Source organism: Sporisorium graminicola, chromosome SGRAM_6 (genome assembly GCF_005498985.1).
Source record: "Sporisorium graminicola strain CBS 10092 chromosome SGRAM_6, whole genome shotgun sequence".
NCBI classification, from domain to species: domain Eukaryota; kingdom Fungi; phylum Basidiomycota; class Ustilaginomycetes; order Ustilaginales; family Ustilaginaceae; genus Sporisorium; species Sporisorium graminicola.
This window is the reverse complement of record NC_043736.1, coordinates 506,281-523,942: the sequence shown is the minus strand read 5'-3', so window position 1 is coordinate 523,942 and position 17,662 is coordinate 506,281. Positions and strand designations below refer to the sequence as shown.

General features: G+C 56.3%; 6 protein-coding genes across 6 annotated transcripts; 2 read left to right on the top strand and 4 right to left on the bottom strand.

Annotated features, from left to right (window-relative positions):
• Positions 1 to 52: 52 nt before the first annotated feature.
• EX895_005322 (uncharacterized protein) lies at positions 53 to 1,150 on the bottom strand (the record flags this gene model as incomplete). The annotated part of the gene is made up of 1 exon (XM_029885915.1): positions 53 to 1,150. One exon carries the CDS (start codon positions 1,148 to 1,150, stop codon positions 53 to 55), a length of 1,098 nt encoding a protein of 365 aa, XP_029737767.1.
• Positions 1,151 to 1,812: 662 nt separating this feature from the next.
• Positions 1,813 to 2,757, bottom strand: EX895_005321 (uncharacterized protein; the record flags this gene model as incomplete). The annotated part of the gene is made up of 1 exon (XM_029885914.1): positions 1,813 to 2,757. The coding sequence occupies one exon, from the start codon at positions 2,755 to 2,757 to the stop codon at positions 1,813 to 1,815; it is 945 nt and encodes a 314-aa protein (XP_029737766.1).
• Positions 2,758 to 3,484: 727 nt separating this feature from the next.
• On the top strand, positions 3,485 to 5,848 carry EX895_005320 (uncharacterized protein; the record flags this gene model as incomplete). The annotated part of the gene is made up of 1 exon (XM_029885913.1): positions 3,485 to 5,848. One exon carries the CDS (start codon positions 3,485 to 3,487, stop codon positions 5,846 to 5,848), a length of 2,364 nt encoding a protein of 787 aa, XP_029737765.1.
• A 908-nt stretch (positions 5,849 to 6,756) lies between these two features.
• Positions 6,757 to 8,346, top strand: EX895_005319 (uncharacterized protein; the record flags this gene model as incomplete). Its single annotated transcript, XM_029885912.1, has 1 exon — positions 6,757 to 8,346. The coding sequence occupies one exon, from the start codon at positions 6,757 to 6,759 to the stop codon at positions 8,344 to 8,346; it is 1,590 nt and encodes a 529-aa protein (XP_029737764.1).
• Positions 8,347 to 9,242: 896 nt separating this feature from the next.
• On the bottom strand, positions 9,243 to 9,834 carry EX895_005318 (uncharacterized protein; the record flags this gene model as incomplete). The annotated part of the gene is made up of 2 exons (XM_029885911.1): positions 9,243 to 9,427; positions 9,657 to 9,834. 2 exons carry the CDS (start codon positions 9,832 to 9,834, stop codon positions 9,243 to 9,245), a joined length of 363 nt encoding a protein of 120 aa, XP_029737763.1.
• A 1,074-nt stretch (positions 9,835 to 10,908) lies between these two features.
• Positions 10,909 to 13,701, bottom strand: EX895_005317 (uncharacterized protein; the record flags this gene model as incomplete). The annotated part of the gene is made up of 1 exon (XM_029885910.1): positions 10,909 to 13,701. The coding sequence occupies one exon, from the start codon at positions 13,699 to 13,701 to the stop codon at positions 10,909 to 10,911; it is 2,793 nt and encodes a 930-aa protein (XP_029737762.1).
• Between the last annotated feature and the right edge of the window lie 3,961 nt (positions 13,702 to 17,662).

Genomic DNA, 17,662 nt, shown 5'->3' with positions numbered 1-17,662 from the left:
AACGAACTCGATTGCCCAAAACCGAACCCAAGTACCACACAGCAACTATCTGCTACAATTCGACCCCGCCACTCGGTACGACCTTCAACCCGCCCCCGGGAGCCGCGTCTAACCAGCTGTGCAGCACCTTCCTCAGCACATTGTACTCCTCTCCTGCAAACCTCACGAAGGCAAAGTACAACAGCGCCAGGAGCCCGACCAAAAACGAATACGGTGCCATGGCAAACGCATCGCTCACGCTGAACGTCGATGCGCTCTCGCCGTTGCACCATTTTTCCCATGTGTCCTTGCTGCGATGCGAGCTGAGTCGGCCCATGCGGACATTCCATTCGAGCATCTTGCCCGATTCGACGTGGTAGATGCACAGCGTGGGGGCGGCGATGATGTTAAGCTTGGCCGCGAGGTGAACGCGCGAGAAGGGGCGTAAGTAGGCCTCGCCGGACTTGTCGGTGTGCGAGAGGCTCTCGTCGATGTCCTGCTCGTTGGCGAGCAAAAAGTCTTCGTTGTTGTACAGACGCGGGAGTTCATCTAGGTCTCCATCGGGTGATGTAGGGGCAGCGGTGCGATCCGCACGTTCAGCAGGCATGCTGCTCCCGTCGTTCCACACCATCGAGATCCAGGGCTTATCTTTCACTCCCGCCTTGTACCACTGCTCGTCGACGTCGACGCTGACATAGATCGCCTTGAACTCGTGCGGATGCTGGCGGCAGAAATCAGAAATCGCCGAGTGATACTCCTTCAATGGCTGCCCCGCCCATTGCGAGGCGAAATAGAATCCAATGACCTTGGTATCGCGGAACGTCTTGCGCAGGTCCACGGGCACGCCGTATGCGTCGACGAGTCGCAACCTCCGCAGCAGCGGGTCCGGGTGCTGATACTGTTCCGGTGGCGGCAACCGCTTGCGGTCCTTGCCCGGCTTCATGGCGGATTTGAGCATCGAGGTGGGAGGCGACGCGTTGGCGGCGTTGCGCGGAGTGCTGGGCTCGCCGTTGTCGAGCGCGCTGGATGAGCCCGGTGAAGACGATAGAGGTGCGATGCCGTTGGTGTGCAGAGTTGAGCTTACCTCGTCCGACGATGGAAGCGTCACAGTGTCGGAAGGGCCGAAGGATACTGTGCGTTTGGGTGTACTACCCGGTCTGAGCTCGGCCATTTCTATGCGCGACGCTAACACGCAGAGCGAGGGTCCGTGGTCTGGGGTGTGCGGAGCAGGACGTCGATGACAAGAGGCACAGGTGTTCGGCAGGCCGCTCCGGGACGTACAAGCCGCTTTGTTCGGAGATAAGGAAGAGATGACAGCGATCGTTTTGCGCAGCGGCTTGATTGCGTGCAGGCTGTGGTGCGGAAGGTGATGGTGATGTTCAAAGCCTTCTTTTTTGGTAGGAATTATCGAGTGTCGGAGCAAAGATACCGTTTTGAAAATGGCCGCGGACAGTCGACTCTCCAGACCCTTTTGACTCGAAGCTCTTGTGGCTGACGCGCGTGTGCCCTCCCTTCTTTAGCAAGGGGGCCAACGAATTGCGACACAGAAGTAAGCAGGACCTTGTCCCTGGAATCACACGCGTCGTGCGTGTCCCTTTTGCTCTGGAAGTCACTTTTTCTCCACTGAACCCTTCTTTTTATTATAGAAGCGCTTGCGTAGCACGGTCAATATGGCCAGCTCAAGATGACCAGTTACATCCCCATCAATGCCATTCTGCTCTCCTACATGAGTCGGAGCTTGAAGAGAATCTGTGAACGTATTGGTATTAAATTGCGACCTTTTTGTCTTCGGTGTGCGCAAGGCGCATACAAGCAGCTTGAGCAGGGGCCAGCTCATCTGGTCGGCAGGGATGGCTCGTCGTCCTCCGAGTGCGAATCAGGTGTTCTCTTCAAGGCAAGATGCGACGCCTCCAGCTTGCGACTCTGCAACGGTCGCGACCCCGTTGCACCAGCAATGGAAGCGCCGGATAGCTGCGACACCTCGTGTGACGCCACTCTCTTGACGCCTGCATTCGTGGCCCCGTCGTCTGTGGATCGTCCGCGATCCACCAGAAGGCTCTTCCGCCAGTATGTCTCAAGATGCACCTTGAGCTCGGGAAAGTAGCGAAACACTTGAGCCGTATGGTGGCTCACGAGTGGGCCTTTCAGCAGCTGTTCGTATGCAGGTTTGCTCTTTGCCAGCGTCTTCTTTCCCTGTTGCACCCACTGTTCGACCTGATCAAGTCGCAGGGCAAATCCGATAGTTGGGTGGAACGAGAGATAGTGCTTCTTGTGCTTGAGTCGGTCTGAGACGAGGTCCATCGACACGACGTGCAGGTGCAAGTGGTCCATGCTCGGCACAGCGTGAAAGGCTCGCTCGATGTCCCAAGTCGTGCCATGATCCTTGAGCATGTCGTTACGGATATACTGGATTACGTCTTCGCTGGCCTTGCGCACCGCCTCGAGCACCTCGGATGTGTATGGGCTGGCCAGCAATGCCGAGATGCTCTGCATGTGGGATGCAGGTACCGTGTTGCTGCTGGTGGCGCCGAAGTTAAGCTTGCCATCCGATGCCGAAAGCGATGGAATCCCCTGTTGGGGTTTGCTGCTTGATGCAGAGCTCGAAGCCTTGAAAGGGATGCGCGGCAGAACAAGAAAGTGATATCTTGCTTTGGCAAATTTATCGTAGATGGTGATGGTGCGATCATCGTGAAAGAGAACCTTGTCATCGGACGACAAAGTGGTAGGATCTTTGGCAGAGGCGATGCGCACCAATGCTTGATTCCACCGAGATGTCATGATCGGTCAAGTCGGCAATGGAGTGTGCCTGCGGAGAGGCGAGCAACACCTGGAGATCTTTCGACGATGCGGGGTCATAGGCATGAGCACCATCTCGACACGGCCAAGGACTGAGGACAAAGCTTGCAAGCGAACGAGCGGAGACCGTCTCTTCTGTCCGTCTGATGCAGCCTTGAGATGACGGTTGTGATTCAAGGCGCTGGTCGGAGGCATTGACGCGCATACGACCCTTTCATCCTTTCATGCCCCATGGCTCGGCAAACTCTAAATTTCCCCCTGTTGTTTGTTGGTGATTTCTGGACCAAAATCTGTTCGATTGCAAATCAGTCTTGGAATGAGACCAACACTCGATTTCACAAAAGCACGTTCGGGGCTGAAAGCGCAGGCCATTCACAGCAAAATTTAAGGAGCTCGTTCCATGCAGCACTTGCATACAGAGCACGCACACGTCTCCTTTGTCTTTCGAGACTCTCGTCGGCTTGGTCCGCGTCTCTGCATCCTTTTGTTCGTCCATTTTCCGTCCTTGTCCTTGCTCCCTCACTGTTTCGATCTCGTCCACGTTACATCATACCTACATTCACGACCCTGCACGACATGCAATAGCGTAGGCAAACTGGTGCTCTCCACGGGGCTGATCACAGCATCCAATCGCACTCCAGAGAACACACTCGGATCTCTGTCCAGAGACAACTAAGGAGGGCTGTGAGGCACTCCTCCTCTTTCAAACATGTTCGCGCCTATGTCCAAAGGAGGCTCGGACGACGCGTGGCAAGCTCAGGACGATGCAGGGTCGCTCAAACCTGGCCGCTTTCGTGCTTATCTTGCCGACCAGCTCGCGTCGCCCGGATCGGTGGGTGCTGCGTCGGCATCGCGACCGATCCCGTTTCCACGAGACGCAGCCTCTTCCGGACCGTCTAGTCGACGCAACACAAAACCATCGATCGACAAGGGCAAAGCGAAGGAAATCGATCGTGGCTTTATGGCTGGCTTCAACCAAACCGAAGCAGCCCCATCGACCAGTCTCGGTAAACGACTCGCGACAGGCTTGGGCTTCCGTCTAGGCGCCAACAAGCCCAGCAACCCGATCGGCTCCCCCGCTGCCTTGCGTTCAAGCGGGCCGCTCATACCGGTCAACCCGACGAGGTCTATCGACTCACTATACCCGGCGTCGAGACACGACGACAATCTTCCCTCACGGGGTAACTATTCCAAGACCTCACAGCCACCAGCAGTCTCGCTTGGACCATCGCCCTTCCAATCGCCTCCTCCTCGCAGACGTAGAGTTACAAGTATACGCGATAGAAACTGGGAAAGGGAACGCGAGAGGGAACGGCTCCGACCCAACCGGAGCTGGTTCAACAACCTTATCCGGCCACCACGCGAGATGGTTGAGGGCTGGCTCGATAGCTGGTGGAAGCGTTGGTTTGCTCTCGCTGGGCTTCCGAGTCTGGTGGTTTGGATTTGGTGTGCAGTGCCGTTTCCAAAGACAGACCCTTACGACCCCAACCTTCCATGGTGCAGTCCGGGGGAAGATGGCAGGTCGGGTGACCCGAACAATCCACCATGGTGCTATCCCGCCAACGCGACGGCATCGCCAGTGTTGTCATCGTCTGCAGCAACGTCCATCGCCATAGCCAAGTTTCCGACGATGGCCGGACTCGCCTGGACAATAGCGAATGGGCTCTTCTCCAAGTTGGCGTTCACGTCGGGTCCACCTTCATCGCCCCATCATCCTATCGGCGACGGCGACCGCCTCACTGTCGATGCCAACTTTTGGTTCTTCCTCGTTTTCTACTATGGTATCTACGTAGGAGTTGCGCTCATCTACATCACGCAGCTTTTCGGCTTGTACAGGCTCAACTGGTGGCCAGCGGCGTTGGGAGCAAAGACGTCGTACACTTTTTTCTGGATCGGCAGTCTCGTCGCTGGTTGGATCCTACACGAGCTCGATCCGCTGGGCACAGAAACACGACATCGACCTGCAACGGGCGGTGCCGACCATCAACTGTCGGGCTTCGGATCGCTGTTCTCACTGCCGAGCGCGGCCGAGTTGCGACAGTGGTCGACGACGGCGGTGACGACCCAAGCGATAGACTCAAAGCCCTCAATCGACGACGCTGATATCCAGTGGCAGCGCAAGACGCTCTGGGTTGGACTTGCCTTCGCCACTATGGCCATGCCGGCACTGGTGTGCTTTGTGGGTCTGCGACGGAGTGGCCGACAGACGTACCGACACAGCTTGACCGACCACCAAAAGACGTTTCTGGAGCGACAGCTCAACCGACGGATCCCCTCTTCGTACATTCGCTTCCTGTGGTTCATGTCGACCATCGGACTATCGCTACTTGCGCTCATCGCCGGGCAAGGCTACGCCTCTGTCTACCTCTCCACACTCCCGCATACGGGCTTAGATGGCGTAGCGTACGTGTCGTTCTGGACGCTCACCGTCAACGGCCTGGCGCTGGTGTCGCACTGGATCCTGGAGTCGAAAGTGCGTAGTCGAGCGCTGGTATTTGCGTTCAAGTATTACTACTTTCTGGTCTACTTCATCTTCTACCGCAACCTGTTTGCGCGTCTGCGTTCGTTTGACCAGTTCGCGCTCGTCCAGCTGCTCTCGTCGTTCTGGGTGTGCATCTGGTACCCCGTGTCCATGTCGCGCTTGTGCCACCGCATCGTGCAGTATTTCAACCCGTCGCCGCGGTCATGGGAAGAGTACGTCGAGAGCGTCGGCTTGGCCTTTTACCTCAGAAACCTGGCGCAGAACACGACGATGCTCGCATTCCTGGGATGGGTGAGCATCCTGCATTTTGGAAGCAACCAGCCGCTCTACCCGTTTTTCGCCTATGATAACAAACACGATCCATACAACTACCAGCTGACTATGCTCGGATCGGTGGCCATCTGGGGCTCCGAGCTGCTCTCGTCGTTTGTGGCACGGCAGATCTGTTACCTGGCGTTCAAAGTAGATGTGACCAACTTGGGGCTCGACGAGATGCGAGAATTCCCGGAGCTGCTCACGACGATCGGATGGGGATCGGTGCATACGTTGATGGATATGCTCATGTTCTTGATCAAGCTCAATTTTCGATAGATGCTCTTCTGAGAGAACCTGCCACCCCTTTTGCAATAGATTCGATACCCGGCCTTATGGCATATGACCCATGATTGTGTTGAGAAGTGAGGCTTGGCATACGTTGAACGACTCGGTACTTGTCTCTGTTCGTAGAGTGGACCCTGAATTTTTGCAGTGGAAACACTTTATTCCGGAGTCAGAGCGTCCGTCGGGCGTCGACCGCTGCGGGGCAAACTCGGCAGAATGAACGGCCGACCAAGCATTCTACGTTCAGCCTCCTCTCGATGGTGTTTTATGATCCAGAAATCCTCGGCGTGATCGCTCACTGAGATGTGGGAAGTCTCGGGTTGGAAGATGTGTGTCTGCCTGAGCGTTTGTCATTCCAATGCAGCCTCAGACCCGTTCGAGGTGGGTCAGGACGCCTCAAGCCACAGTCGATGCTCTCTTTGCGACCCTGACAGCGCACAATGAATCAATACCGAGCAGATGGGAGAATGTAGCCAATGCCTCAGGATGATGCTGCATCCGATTTCACTGCAGCTTGGTAGAGGGTTGAGGATTGAGGCTCGAGTCTGGACCTTTCTGACGAAGAGTGGAAGAAATGGCGGGGCAAATCTTGCTTCCGGCTCGCTGTTGGTAAACGAAAAAGGCGCGGCTCCACCGGACGGAATACGCGGACATGATTCGCGCCTAAGATTTGTGACAACGAATAACCGAAGCCAAACCCCCACATTGCACGCTAATAACGTCAGAAACACCTGTTCCCGAGAACATCAAGCACAGCAGAGCGCAGGAGAGTCCGTCCGCACCCGAGTACGAATCCCTCTCTGTCCGTTCATATACCCGAACCCAGCTCTTGGGATCTTCCTTCTCCAATACCACACCCTCCCCCTCGTACCTTTGTTCCAACCTCACACACGTACAAAATGCTGACCGCATCTCTTCGAGCCAGGTCATCGGCCGTGAGTCGCTCGGCCTTTGTCGCCAGCACTCTGCCGACGCGCACTTTTGCCTCGAGCGCATCGCGCTACATTCAGTCGTCCAAAGTGTATCCGTCAGCCGATGAGGCGGTCAAGGACATCAAGGCCGGTTCTACACTGCTTTCGGCAGGCTTTGGGCTGTGCGGAACACCGGAGACGCTCATCAAGGCAATCAGCCGTCACCCGCACATTAACGACCTCACCGTCGTCTCGAACAACGCGGGCACAGGTGATTTTGGCCTCGGCAAGCTGCTGAGGTCGAAGCAGATCCGCAAGATGGTTTCATCGTTCATTGGCGGCAACAAGTACTTTGAATCGCAGTACCTAACGGGCCAGGTGTCGCTGCAGCTCACGCCGCAGGGGACGCTCGTCGAGAAGTGCCGTGCGGGCGCGTTTGGTATTCCCGCTTTCTACACTCCCACGGGCTATGGCACCGCTGTGCAGACGGGTGATCTTGTGGTGCGCTACAAGCAACGCGAAGAGGGCAGCAAGGAGCCGCTCGAGGCGGCCGAGATGGCAAAACCCAAGGAGGAGCGTTCGTTCAACGGGCGAAACTACATCCTCGAGGAATCCATCTACGGCGACGTCGCCATCATCCACGCGTGGAAGGTCGACGAAGCAGGTAACGCCGTCTTCCGCTATGCTGCCAACAACTTCAGCGCTCCCTTCGGAAAGAACGCCAAAATCACCATCGTAGAGGCCGAAGAAATCGTCCCCACGGGAACGCTCAAGCCGGACGAGATCCACCTGCCGGCGATCTTTGTCGACCGCATCGTCAAGTCGGAGCACGAGAAGCAGATTGAGGTCAAGACGGTCTCGGACGCGCCCAAGGCGACCAAGAGCGGCGATGCGGCGGATGCGGCCAAGCAGGCGGCCAAGGAACGTCGTGTCCGCATCGCCAAGCGCGCCGCCAAGGAAGTCAAGGATGGCGATTACATTAACCTGGGTGTCGGCATGCCGTCGCTCGTGCCCAACTACCTGCCCGAAGGCGTCAGCGTCGTGCTGCACTCTGAAAACGGTATTCTCGGCATGGGCCCATACCCCAAGACCTCGGAGTTGGACGCAGACATCGTCAACGCAGGCAAGGAGACCGTCACGCTGCTGCCCGGCGCCTCGACCTTCGACTCGAGCGAGTCGTTCGGCATGATCCGCGGCGGCCACATCAACGTCACCATGCTCGGCGCACTCCAGGTCGGCGCCAACGGCGACCTCGCCAATTACATGATCCCCGGCAAAAAGGTCTCGGGCGTCGGAGGTGCCATGGACCTCGTCTCCAACCCGAGCAACACCAAGGTCGTCGTCGTCTCGGACCACGTCGACAAGAACGGCCGCAGCAAGATCGTCGCCGACTGCAAACTGCCCTTGACCGGATCCAGATGTGTCTCGAGAATCGTCACGGACCTGTGTGTGTTTGACGTCGACAGAGTCGGCGACAACGGCCTCACTCTCATCGACCTCCAGGAGGGCGTCACCGTCCAGGAGGTCCGGGAGAAGACCGACGCCCCCTTCCACCTCGGCCCCGGCATCAAGGAGTAGATCGTTCCCAGCCGCCTCGCTTAGTCACTGCTTCCCGTCTTGTGTAACCCTCAAAACTTTCCATCGTCTTGCAAAGAAAATGGCACCCTATTCATAGACTCGACCCAGACAATGAGTTTGTAGATTGAGAACGGAGTGCACCATATTCGCGTGCGATGACAAGCCGGGTTCAAACTCACACTTTGTAAACACAAACACACACAGACACAGCAAAATGGCGCAAGGGAAATGAAAACTGCATTGACTTCAACGCATCACAGATGGACACCATTCCGGCGGTGTAGGTCGCACGACCTCTGGCGGGCGTACCATCTCTGATGCCATTGGGCGGAGGAAAAAGGGGACGTATCGATGCGAAGGTGACGAGGCAACACTGCCAAATCCGACCGAGGAAACATGGTCACTGCTCGAGTCGTGGCCAACTTCGACAGAATCAACGCGGCTGAATTTTTCGTCGCCATCGGTCAACTGGTCGGAAGGAGAAGGTAGAGGTCTCGATTTATCGAGGAGGGGGACACGTCGAATGTGACGACCACACTTGACAGATGACGAGGCCATTGCTGTCGAGAGACGCGAAGGCCCCGCCTCGGTGAAGAAAGCGGACATGGCAGTCGAGTCTTGGCCAGCCATTGGTAGTGCGTCGAGGCAAAGAGGAAAAATGCTTCGCCGCAGGTTGCAGCCGAGGGGGGAAAGAAGAGGAAATAATGAAAATGTTGAGATTGTAGGCGAGGGTGCGGAAGCCACAGTTGATCGGAGGCGGAAGATTGAAGTCGAACGGGGCGAGACGGTTGCGATCAAGATTCTGCTGCTGTCAATGAGAGCATGTGTAGCGAGGCATTACGTATGGGTCTCTGCGCCAACAATGAGGAATCGGATCGCAAGTCTGCGGTGTTGCTTTAGAAACCGTGCACCTTGACGTCGGTCTTGGGGGTGATGCCCTCCTGTACGATGAAAGTGGCGACCTTCTGGCGCTGGTCACCCTGGAGCTGGATAACCTGTCCGAGCTCCTCGTCGTCAACAATGGTACCGTTGCATGCGAATTCCTTCTTGAAGGCCTTCAGCAGCTTCTTCTGGTCATACTCTGCATACGTGGCGGTGGCGTAGGAAAAGAGGCGTGCGTGCGTGGCACCGAGGAGCAGAAGAGGACGATCAAGATCGATGATTTGGTCGGTGAGACGCGGAGCAGGGGCAGGGGTAACGCAGAATGAAACAGTAAGAACGGGACAGGGTCAGTAAGAACGCTTTAGTCAGACGGAAGCTGGCACGGCCGTTGCTGTGTCTTCATTGCGGGACGGTCGTCGAGAACATACCTTTGGGCAGTCCCTGAAGAGTAGTAAGGGTCTTTCGTCCGTTTCGCTGCTGGATACGGATGTGAACGTAGTTTTGCGTCTGCTGCTGCTTCTTTGAAGCCTGGGAGGTAGCGTCTGGCTTTGACTCGTCGCCGAGATCGGCGAAGGGATCGTAACTGGAGAGGTTTTGAATATTCATAAGACGTTTGCAATCGACAGTGAATCAGGAGCAGGACCTGACTTGTTTGAAGAAGAAGGAGACAGAAGAGGAGAAAGTTGGTGTAGTTTGGTTGGAAGAGGGGAAGGAACGAAAGAGACAAGAAACGGGGTTCAACGTGGTGGTGATGGAGGAAGGTGCAAGTGGAAACGAGACTGCGGAGACATGACAAATGCAGTGAAACTCAACTCGCAAATCCACACTGAGCGTCCACCGGGAGGGGCAAATTCAAACGCACGCTAGCTTTGCGTGTGAGCGAGTCTGGTGTCGTTCGCGCTGCGCTCAGCCACCGCCTTCGATTTCGCTCTGGCAGGTTCTGCAACTGCACGCTGCACGACTGCGCAAGGCGATCGAAAAAGGGGGTTCCGCCATTTTGAACTGAGCCACAGAAAAGGCGAACAGAGACGCTCCACGCTCACTTCCCAGCTCTGGTCTGAGATATACGCGCTCTGAACTCAAAATTAACAGGCTCCCACAGTACTGGATTTCAAAAGCTTTTCTCATTGTAGTAGAGGACTGTATTCCAAGATCTTCGTCAAATTTGATTTGTTCCGAATTCAAATGGCCAGCTACCAACAGAGAGGCAGCACGCAGACTGTCGTACGGCTCAATCGTTGACGAAGCTAGCTTCCTCACTGTCTAGCCTCTCTATCAGGCCAATACCCCTTCTCTCCTTGCTTCAGAGTCAGTACATTGAGGTTTTCGATCGAGCAGCTCAGTCGATCTGGCAGAGCACGAAGAGAGGAAAACCGCACTGGTTTCATCGGGTAGAGTACAAGATAGAGTGAGGAGGACTGGGAAAGGGGAAATTAGGTTGCGTTCCGTCAAGAGGGTTGGGCTCGGTGACCAGGGAGGTCGAGAGCATGTATCCGTGTATCACATCATAACCCTATTTGAGAAATACAGCTGTCGTTTGACTTGAGACCGACGAGGAAAGACCAAGAAGAGAACCAAAGAGGGAAAAAGAGAAAGTGAGAAAGTAAAAAAGAGACCCATGAAAGAGAGAGAAAGAAGGGGAGGGGAGGGGATGGTCCGAAACGAGCATCGAGAATCGTCTCAAGTGTGACCACCACCACCACCGCCGCCGCCGAAATTGTCCATGCCGTTGTTCTGCTGATGCTGCTGCTGCTGCATCTCTTCGAAAGAGCCGCGGTTGGCAAAACCGCTGGGTGACGTGTTGATCATGCCTGCCATGTTGATACCAGGTGGTAGAGACCCGGGCGGGGCCATCTGAATGCCTTGGAGCTGTCCGCTGTTGGCTCGATTGAACGAATGGGCATGTCCGTGCTGCATCGCAGAGCCAGGAGGCATCGCATGCGAGCCCATGCTGACATTCATGGCCCCACCCACGCCACCAGCAGGTGGCATCGCGCCGCCGGGCACCATGATGGCACCCGCCGAAGCATTCGGATCGCCACCCTTGCGCTTGATCTTTTTGGCCCATCGCAGACCACACGCGTTGCACAGCGTCTTGGGCCCCAATGGACCTTTGCGCCATTCGGGCGAATCGACACGCCCACAGTCGGTACAGACGTGATCACCATCGTCCTGCTTTGGCTTCTTTTTGCGTCGTGCATCGTCGGCCGCACTGCCAGCCGCGTCTGCGCCTGCACCATTCAGGCTGCCGTGGTTGCCAGCACCCTCTTCGTCCGATTCGTCGCCCGCAGACACGCCGAGGCCGGCCAGTGCCTCGTCTCGCGCGCTGTTGGTGCGCATAAGCGGACTGGTCGGGTGCGATCCCATCGAATTCTGGCGCGAAGCTTGACCGGGTCGCTGGCCCATCTGCGTTGGCAGGATACGGCCATCCGGTCCGACGGCAGCAGTGCCGAACATGGGATTGACCGGGTGCGCCCATCCGCCTACCATCGCTTCGTTCTCAAGCTCCTGCTTGAGCAAGTCAGGGTGATAAGCAGCAGCTAACGAATTGCGGTCGTGCTCGCTGTCCGGACCTGTCAAGTCCATGTCGGCGATCAGGAGTCGCAGCTTTTCATTCTCGAGCTTGAGTTCCAAGAACGAATCAAGCATGCTCGTGTTCTTGCTCGGATATGGCCGTGCCGAGCAAAAGAAGCATTGCAGCTGTGTGCGCGACGTGCTGGCGGTGTCGCTGGTGGGCGTCTGCAACCTCTGTTCCTGACTGAGTGGATGCGCAGCTTTGGATGAGGTGGAAAGACTTGGCGCCATGCTCTCCGACTTGATGGTGCCCTTTTGCGCCTCGCCGTCTGATCCCCTGCCCTTGCTGCTACCAGCCTCGACTTGGGCGTCATCATCGTCGCCCTTCGCGCCGTTGCCAGGAGCGTTGGCAGGAGTGGCGACCGGCTCGGGTGGGAAGTATGGATGACCAGTTGCCTCAAAGACAATGTATTCGCCATCGCGCGTGAAGGCCTCGGCATGCTCGACCTCGCTTCGCCTTTCGTTGCTCTTGTCCTTTTCTTCGCCCGCAGACGACTCGTTCTCATTGGAGGACGACTTGTCGCCCTTCTTGCCGGAACGCGTCGTCTCGGGTTTGGTCTTGAAGCGGTAGTAGGTCAAGAGTTCGCCTTTGCTGGAACGCATCCGGTCGATCTCGCGCTCCACCGAGGCGGCGTCCTGAGGATGTACAAACTCGGTGAGCTTGCGTCCCTTGAGCTCTTCACTCCTCCAGCCCGTGAGACCTTGGACGCTCGGGCTGGCAAAGAGAATGGTGCCCTCGGGGTCAAGCACATGCACAAAGTCGAGCAATTCTTCGACGACGCGTCCCGTCCAGCCTTTGCGCTTGGTAAAGTCGGTGGCCGCTGAAGAGCCACTTGCGCTGACGTCGACGCCGCGAAGGATGGAGCTGCCAAGACCCGGCGGATGGCTGGCGGCATAGCCGCCCATGGCTGCCAGCGCCTGCGATCCGACGAACGAATGCTGCTGCTGGCCTGCAGGATACAAGGACGGTGGCTGTGGGTAGCCGAGACCGCTTCCATACAGATCTTGAGCGCCAGGACCGAAATCGGTGCTGCTGAAGGAGCGCTGCCCAAAGGCGGGTGGTCCCGTCGCTTCGGAGCCACTGCGGGATCTACGATGACGGAACGTTGGACGTACGGGATTAGTCTGTTGTGCGTCCTGGCCGAATGCCGCCATGGACGCGGACCCGACGCTGTGTGCATCACTGATGCCGCTGCTGTTGGTGCTGTCGTTGTGCATGAGCATGGGCTTGTTGCCGACCTGCATCTGAATGGGATGAATGGGCGCGCCGCCGAACGTCATGCGTCTGCGCTTGCCCTGCGCCGACTCTTCGCTGCTGTTGGAACTGGGGCCGTCGGGTTCATAGCCGTTCATGCTATTATGAAAATCCATGTTGGAGGGCGCAGCCATCGACATGTTGCCGTTGACGTCGGCACCACCCTGCAGGAAGGTGTCCATGCTGTTGGACATGCCGTTCCAGGCGTCGTCGTTCGGCTGAGCTGATGGTTGTTGTTGTTGGTCGTTGTTCTTTTGCGGTTGACGCCTTGACGCGGTCGCCGAGACGGAGCCGTTGAAGCCAAGGTGGCCGTATGCGGCGGCGGCGGCGGCAGACGCGGAGGGGTCCAATCCAACGGGCACCATGGACTGGCCGAAGCGCTGAGGTGGGGCGCTGTCCATGGGCCGATTTTGCAAACCGACGCCTGAGTGCTGTGGCATCATCATCTGGGACGAGTGGGGAAAGTTGGCGGGGGAAGCAGGCTCAAAGCCGGAGAAATGCTGGGTGGTCATGTCGTTGGGTGCGTTGCTTTGAAACATGGACTGCATGGCTTGCTGGTTCATAGAGCCATCATTGTTGAAGAATGGTGGGTTGAAGCCTTGCGGTGGGTCGGTGCCCGAACCGGACCAATTTTGACCTTGCATGACTATGGAAGAGTGACACAAACGCAAGTGCTGCGTGGTTGTGAGTCAGCCGGCACTAGCAAGACGAATAAGAAGGCCGCGGTGCTGTTGGATCTTGTGGGCGAGTGAACGAATCGGGTGCGAGATGCAAACAGCATGGATACCTTGGGCTCCTACAGAGTAAGAAACCTTCGAGACAGAGAGGACAAACTGCTTCGAGGCCAGAATGTCCCTGCCAAAGATGCGCGAAGTGGAGAAACGCGGGAGACGAGAGAAGTGCTGGCGGCGAAGTGCGTGGCGTGGAAGGAGGCACTTAACAAACAGCTTGAAGTGAACGCCGTCTACTGAGCTGATGAAGAAGGCGAACAGCTAGCAGTGTCGCGGCGAGACTTTGCACAAGAGTAACCGGGCTGTTTGTGTTCGAGCAAGCGGCGGACGTAGCTAGTTGTGAAGAGGCTGAAAAACGCTGGATGGCGGCTGCTGATGGAGCTGCTGAATGGAACAAATGCTGATATGGCGCTGCAGCTTGTCGGTGTTGTCGGCCTAAAAACAGAACACGGAGGATAGGTGGGGAGCGCAGCCTGGAGTGGATCGTCGGTTCGAAAGAAGATGACCAAAGTGCACCAAAGCTTTGCGGATCCTCACCAATTACCGGAGGGGTCGAGTCAAAGCACGTACGTCAGAGGGTCAAGATGACGACGAGGGGGCGCGTTGAGAGGAGGGGTGATGGTGGAGACGACGGACAGCGAATGAGAGCCAAGATGGGGACAGACAGAACAGACGGATAGACAGGGACGGCTTGCGACTGCGTTTACGGGCTACTCGAGGGCGACAAGCTGGAAAGACAGGGAATTCCAGAGCTTTGCAGATACAGGAAGTTGCGCTCTCAACGCTGAGGATGTCGCGGTATGCGGGTGCAAAGGTCATTGGCAAAAACGCCGCCGCAAAATCAACCAAACAAAAATACGACAGGGCGGACGGACGGGCGGGCGCGGGTGGACGGTTGGATGAACGGCGAGAAAATCACTGAAAGGGCGAGGGTGGACCAGTGAGTGCGTCACAGAGAAAGGGAGGGGGAGAGACAACATTCACGCTCCCAGAGGTGATAGAGAGAGAGGGTTTGGCATCCCGTGCTGGTTGCGCGTGTGCTCGTGCCAGGTGTAGGGCGAGTGGCGAGTGGCGAGTGGCGAGTGGCGAAACGGCGAGTGGCAAGTGGCGAGTGGCGAGTGGCGAGTGGCGACTGAGGAAAACGCGAGAAGGACAGCGAGAGACATTGCGAGCAGCTCTGGTCGTGCGCCTTGAGGAAAAAAATTGACCCTCCTTTATTTTCCCTCCTTTTCCGTACCGCACAAGAGCGAGGGGGTGAGCGGCCCCTTCGTTTTGGCGGTGTCCTGTCTGTCGCCGCCTTTTGCTCGCTTGATTGATCTCTGTTCTTCTCCTGTCCTACACGCTGTGACTCCTTTCACCGCCCTGCCGGTCCGCTCGAGTGCCCGGAACAAACTCACTCCTCAATCATCTTTGAATGAGTTCGGCACGAGCGAGACTCGCTCCTTCATCATCCGGCCGTCACTTGAAGCTCAAGACGGAAAGGCCAACCTTTTTTTTCTTCAGCGAAACGCCGTGGCTCTGCTGGTCTCGGCGACTCATTGAGTTGCAGCCTGTAAAGGCAGTGGTGAGGCGCAAGAAGTAGCATTGCAAACGAAAGCACGTGAACAATGGACAAAAACGGTTTGGCATGACTTTCGGAAAGAAGATGGTCAACGTCATCAGACAGAGAAGATGATGGATTTTGTGTACAGCAGCAAGTGTAGGCAACTGTAAGATGCACAGCATACGCAGAAGACAATGGACGTGGACGACAGCATCACCGGCAGCGGGAAGGGTGTGTTTCAGGGTCGAGGACCCTTGTTTTTCTTTTCCCTTCCACTCGACCCTTTCCGTCGAAGCTGGTCTCTGCGCGATTTTTTTTTTTAATTATTCCTGTTTTTATAGTTTTTAGGCACAACAGTAAAAACCGCTTAGGGTGTCTTTCGCGGCATATCACCCGTCAGTGCCTAAACCTAAGCAGAACATGAGTTGCTGCGAGTCGGCGTTCGGCTTCTCATCTGCAAACGCGCATCCTCTTGCAATGAATTAAGAGTCAGAACACAAGAGCAGCTGCACGAAACAGTACCTTGCATATGTTTGTCGCGATTGCGTACGGTGTACCATAAGAACGTCGGTACTCGATTGACCATGATTGCAACCAGATCTCTCTGCACGATCAGCTTGTGTATGCTCATCATTGCCGAAGCCGTTTCAAGGGTAGCAAGGGAAAAGCGAGTGAGGAGGCACAACAGCGCTGCAATTCTCGACTAGGCCCACGCCGTCCGCTCGTGCCTATGTGGCCCGGCGAGCGACAGGAGTGAAGCAAGCGACAACGCAGTGTCGCCTCCGTATCAAAGACGGTCACACCTTGGCCTGCGCTTGGCAACAAACACAGAAGAGCAGCTTCGGTTGAACACCTCGATCCCTCGATCTCGGTCTCGGTCTCGGTCTTGGTCTTGGTCTGGAGCTCTCAGTCTCTTGCCGGTCGACGGGTCTCGAAAGGGTTGTCACTCGTCATTCAAGGCTTGTTTGCCGATCTGGTTTGGCTGTCGATTAGCTTCGCAGCGAGACCGTCAGCTGACTTTCGTCGCCAATTCATCAAGTCAGAATTGACCTCCTTAGACACCGACCTTCATCACATGCCGAAGATGCAAGGCCGGTACCGTCAGCTTCCGACACTCGACAGAGTTGGTCGTCTTGAATATTTTGCTAGGAGCCATTTTTTCTCGCTCCTAATTCACAGTTCCTTCGCATTTCTTTCACGCGGGCAACGAAGAACTGAACCGGGACATCTGCAGTGTCGAATATAGAAACAAGGGCCATTCCCGCGCTGTGGCTTTCCCACCAGATTCCGTTGGACCCTTGGGTCCTGACGCCACAACTCGACAAAATGCAAGGTGGAAAATAATGTGTTTTCTGTGCAGGCAGGCCCAGTTGCCGGTGCCCCGTCCTGATTCGTTGGCGGACCTTGGCGTTGCGTATAGGCGAAGACCTGCCAAGCTGGACCAAATGCCGTTCGCGCCTACCCGATTATCTTTGCGGTCGCGAACGGGTGCCGCTTTCAACTTTCAGCTCAACAAGTAGTTCCGATCATCAGCATGGGCACTGGGTAGCGCTATGCAAGAAAGGGGTGGTCTAACCATGAAGAAGGTCCAGGCAAGGAAAACGCTGTCGACCCTGTGAGAGGCTCTTTTTTCAAGAGTCACTTGCTGAGAAAAATTTTCTTCCAGGACAGCTACGACGCGAGCCTTGTCATTATCGTCGTCTTTGCCAAAGGCCTCGGCTCGGCAAACACCATTTTTCAGGCGGAGCTCCTAAATCTGTACTCGCACAACGGTGATGTAGGGGTTCGTGACTACAGAGGGCGGAGCCAGCCTATCTGAGAACGAAGAATTGGTCTGCCTAAGGACGGGAACAGCTCAAGCCTCTTGCTCCCAGGAGCGACCCACCGTTCACGGCGTATGGTATTTCGACGCCCTGCCTTACGTAGAGCTGCGTTTCGGCTTCTTAGCGAGCTTTACGGCGCACAGGAAAAGTTCGCTTGGACACAACCAGAGGCCGAAGCTTTTTGTTTTCTCGTATGGGGGAGCCGCATCTTGTTCGTTCGAGGCGCCGACCTCCTCGAAGGTGGCCATTGGCTGGGGGGATGCCGAGTTGACACAACGGTTCCGCTGCAAACAAATGGGCGCTTTGCTCGGGCTTCGCAGTCCTTACCACTAAATGGATGGAAGAGAGGGAGATGCGCCTTTCGTTTGCCCTTTGATGCGTGAACACGTCTCGACATGCAATCCACGATCGCACTCGGCGTACGTTGCAGCTAGGGCTTTTCTTCGTTTTTGTCTGCTGTCAACTACCTAACATCTGGCTACAATTAACAAGACGAACCTCACCGCCT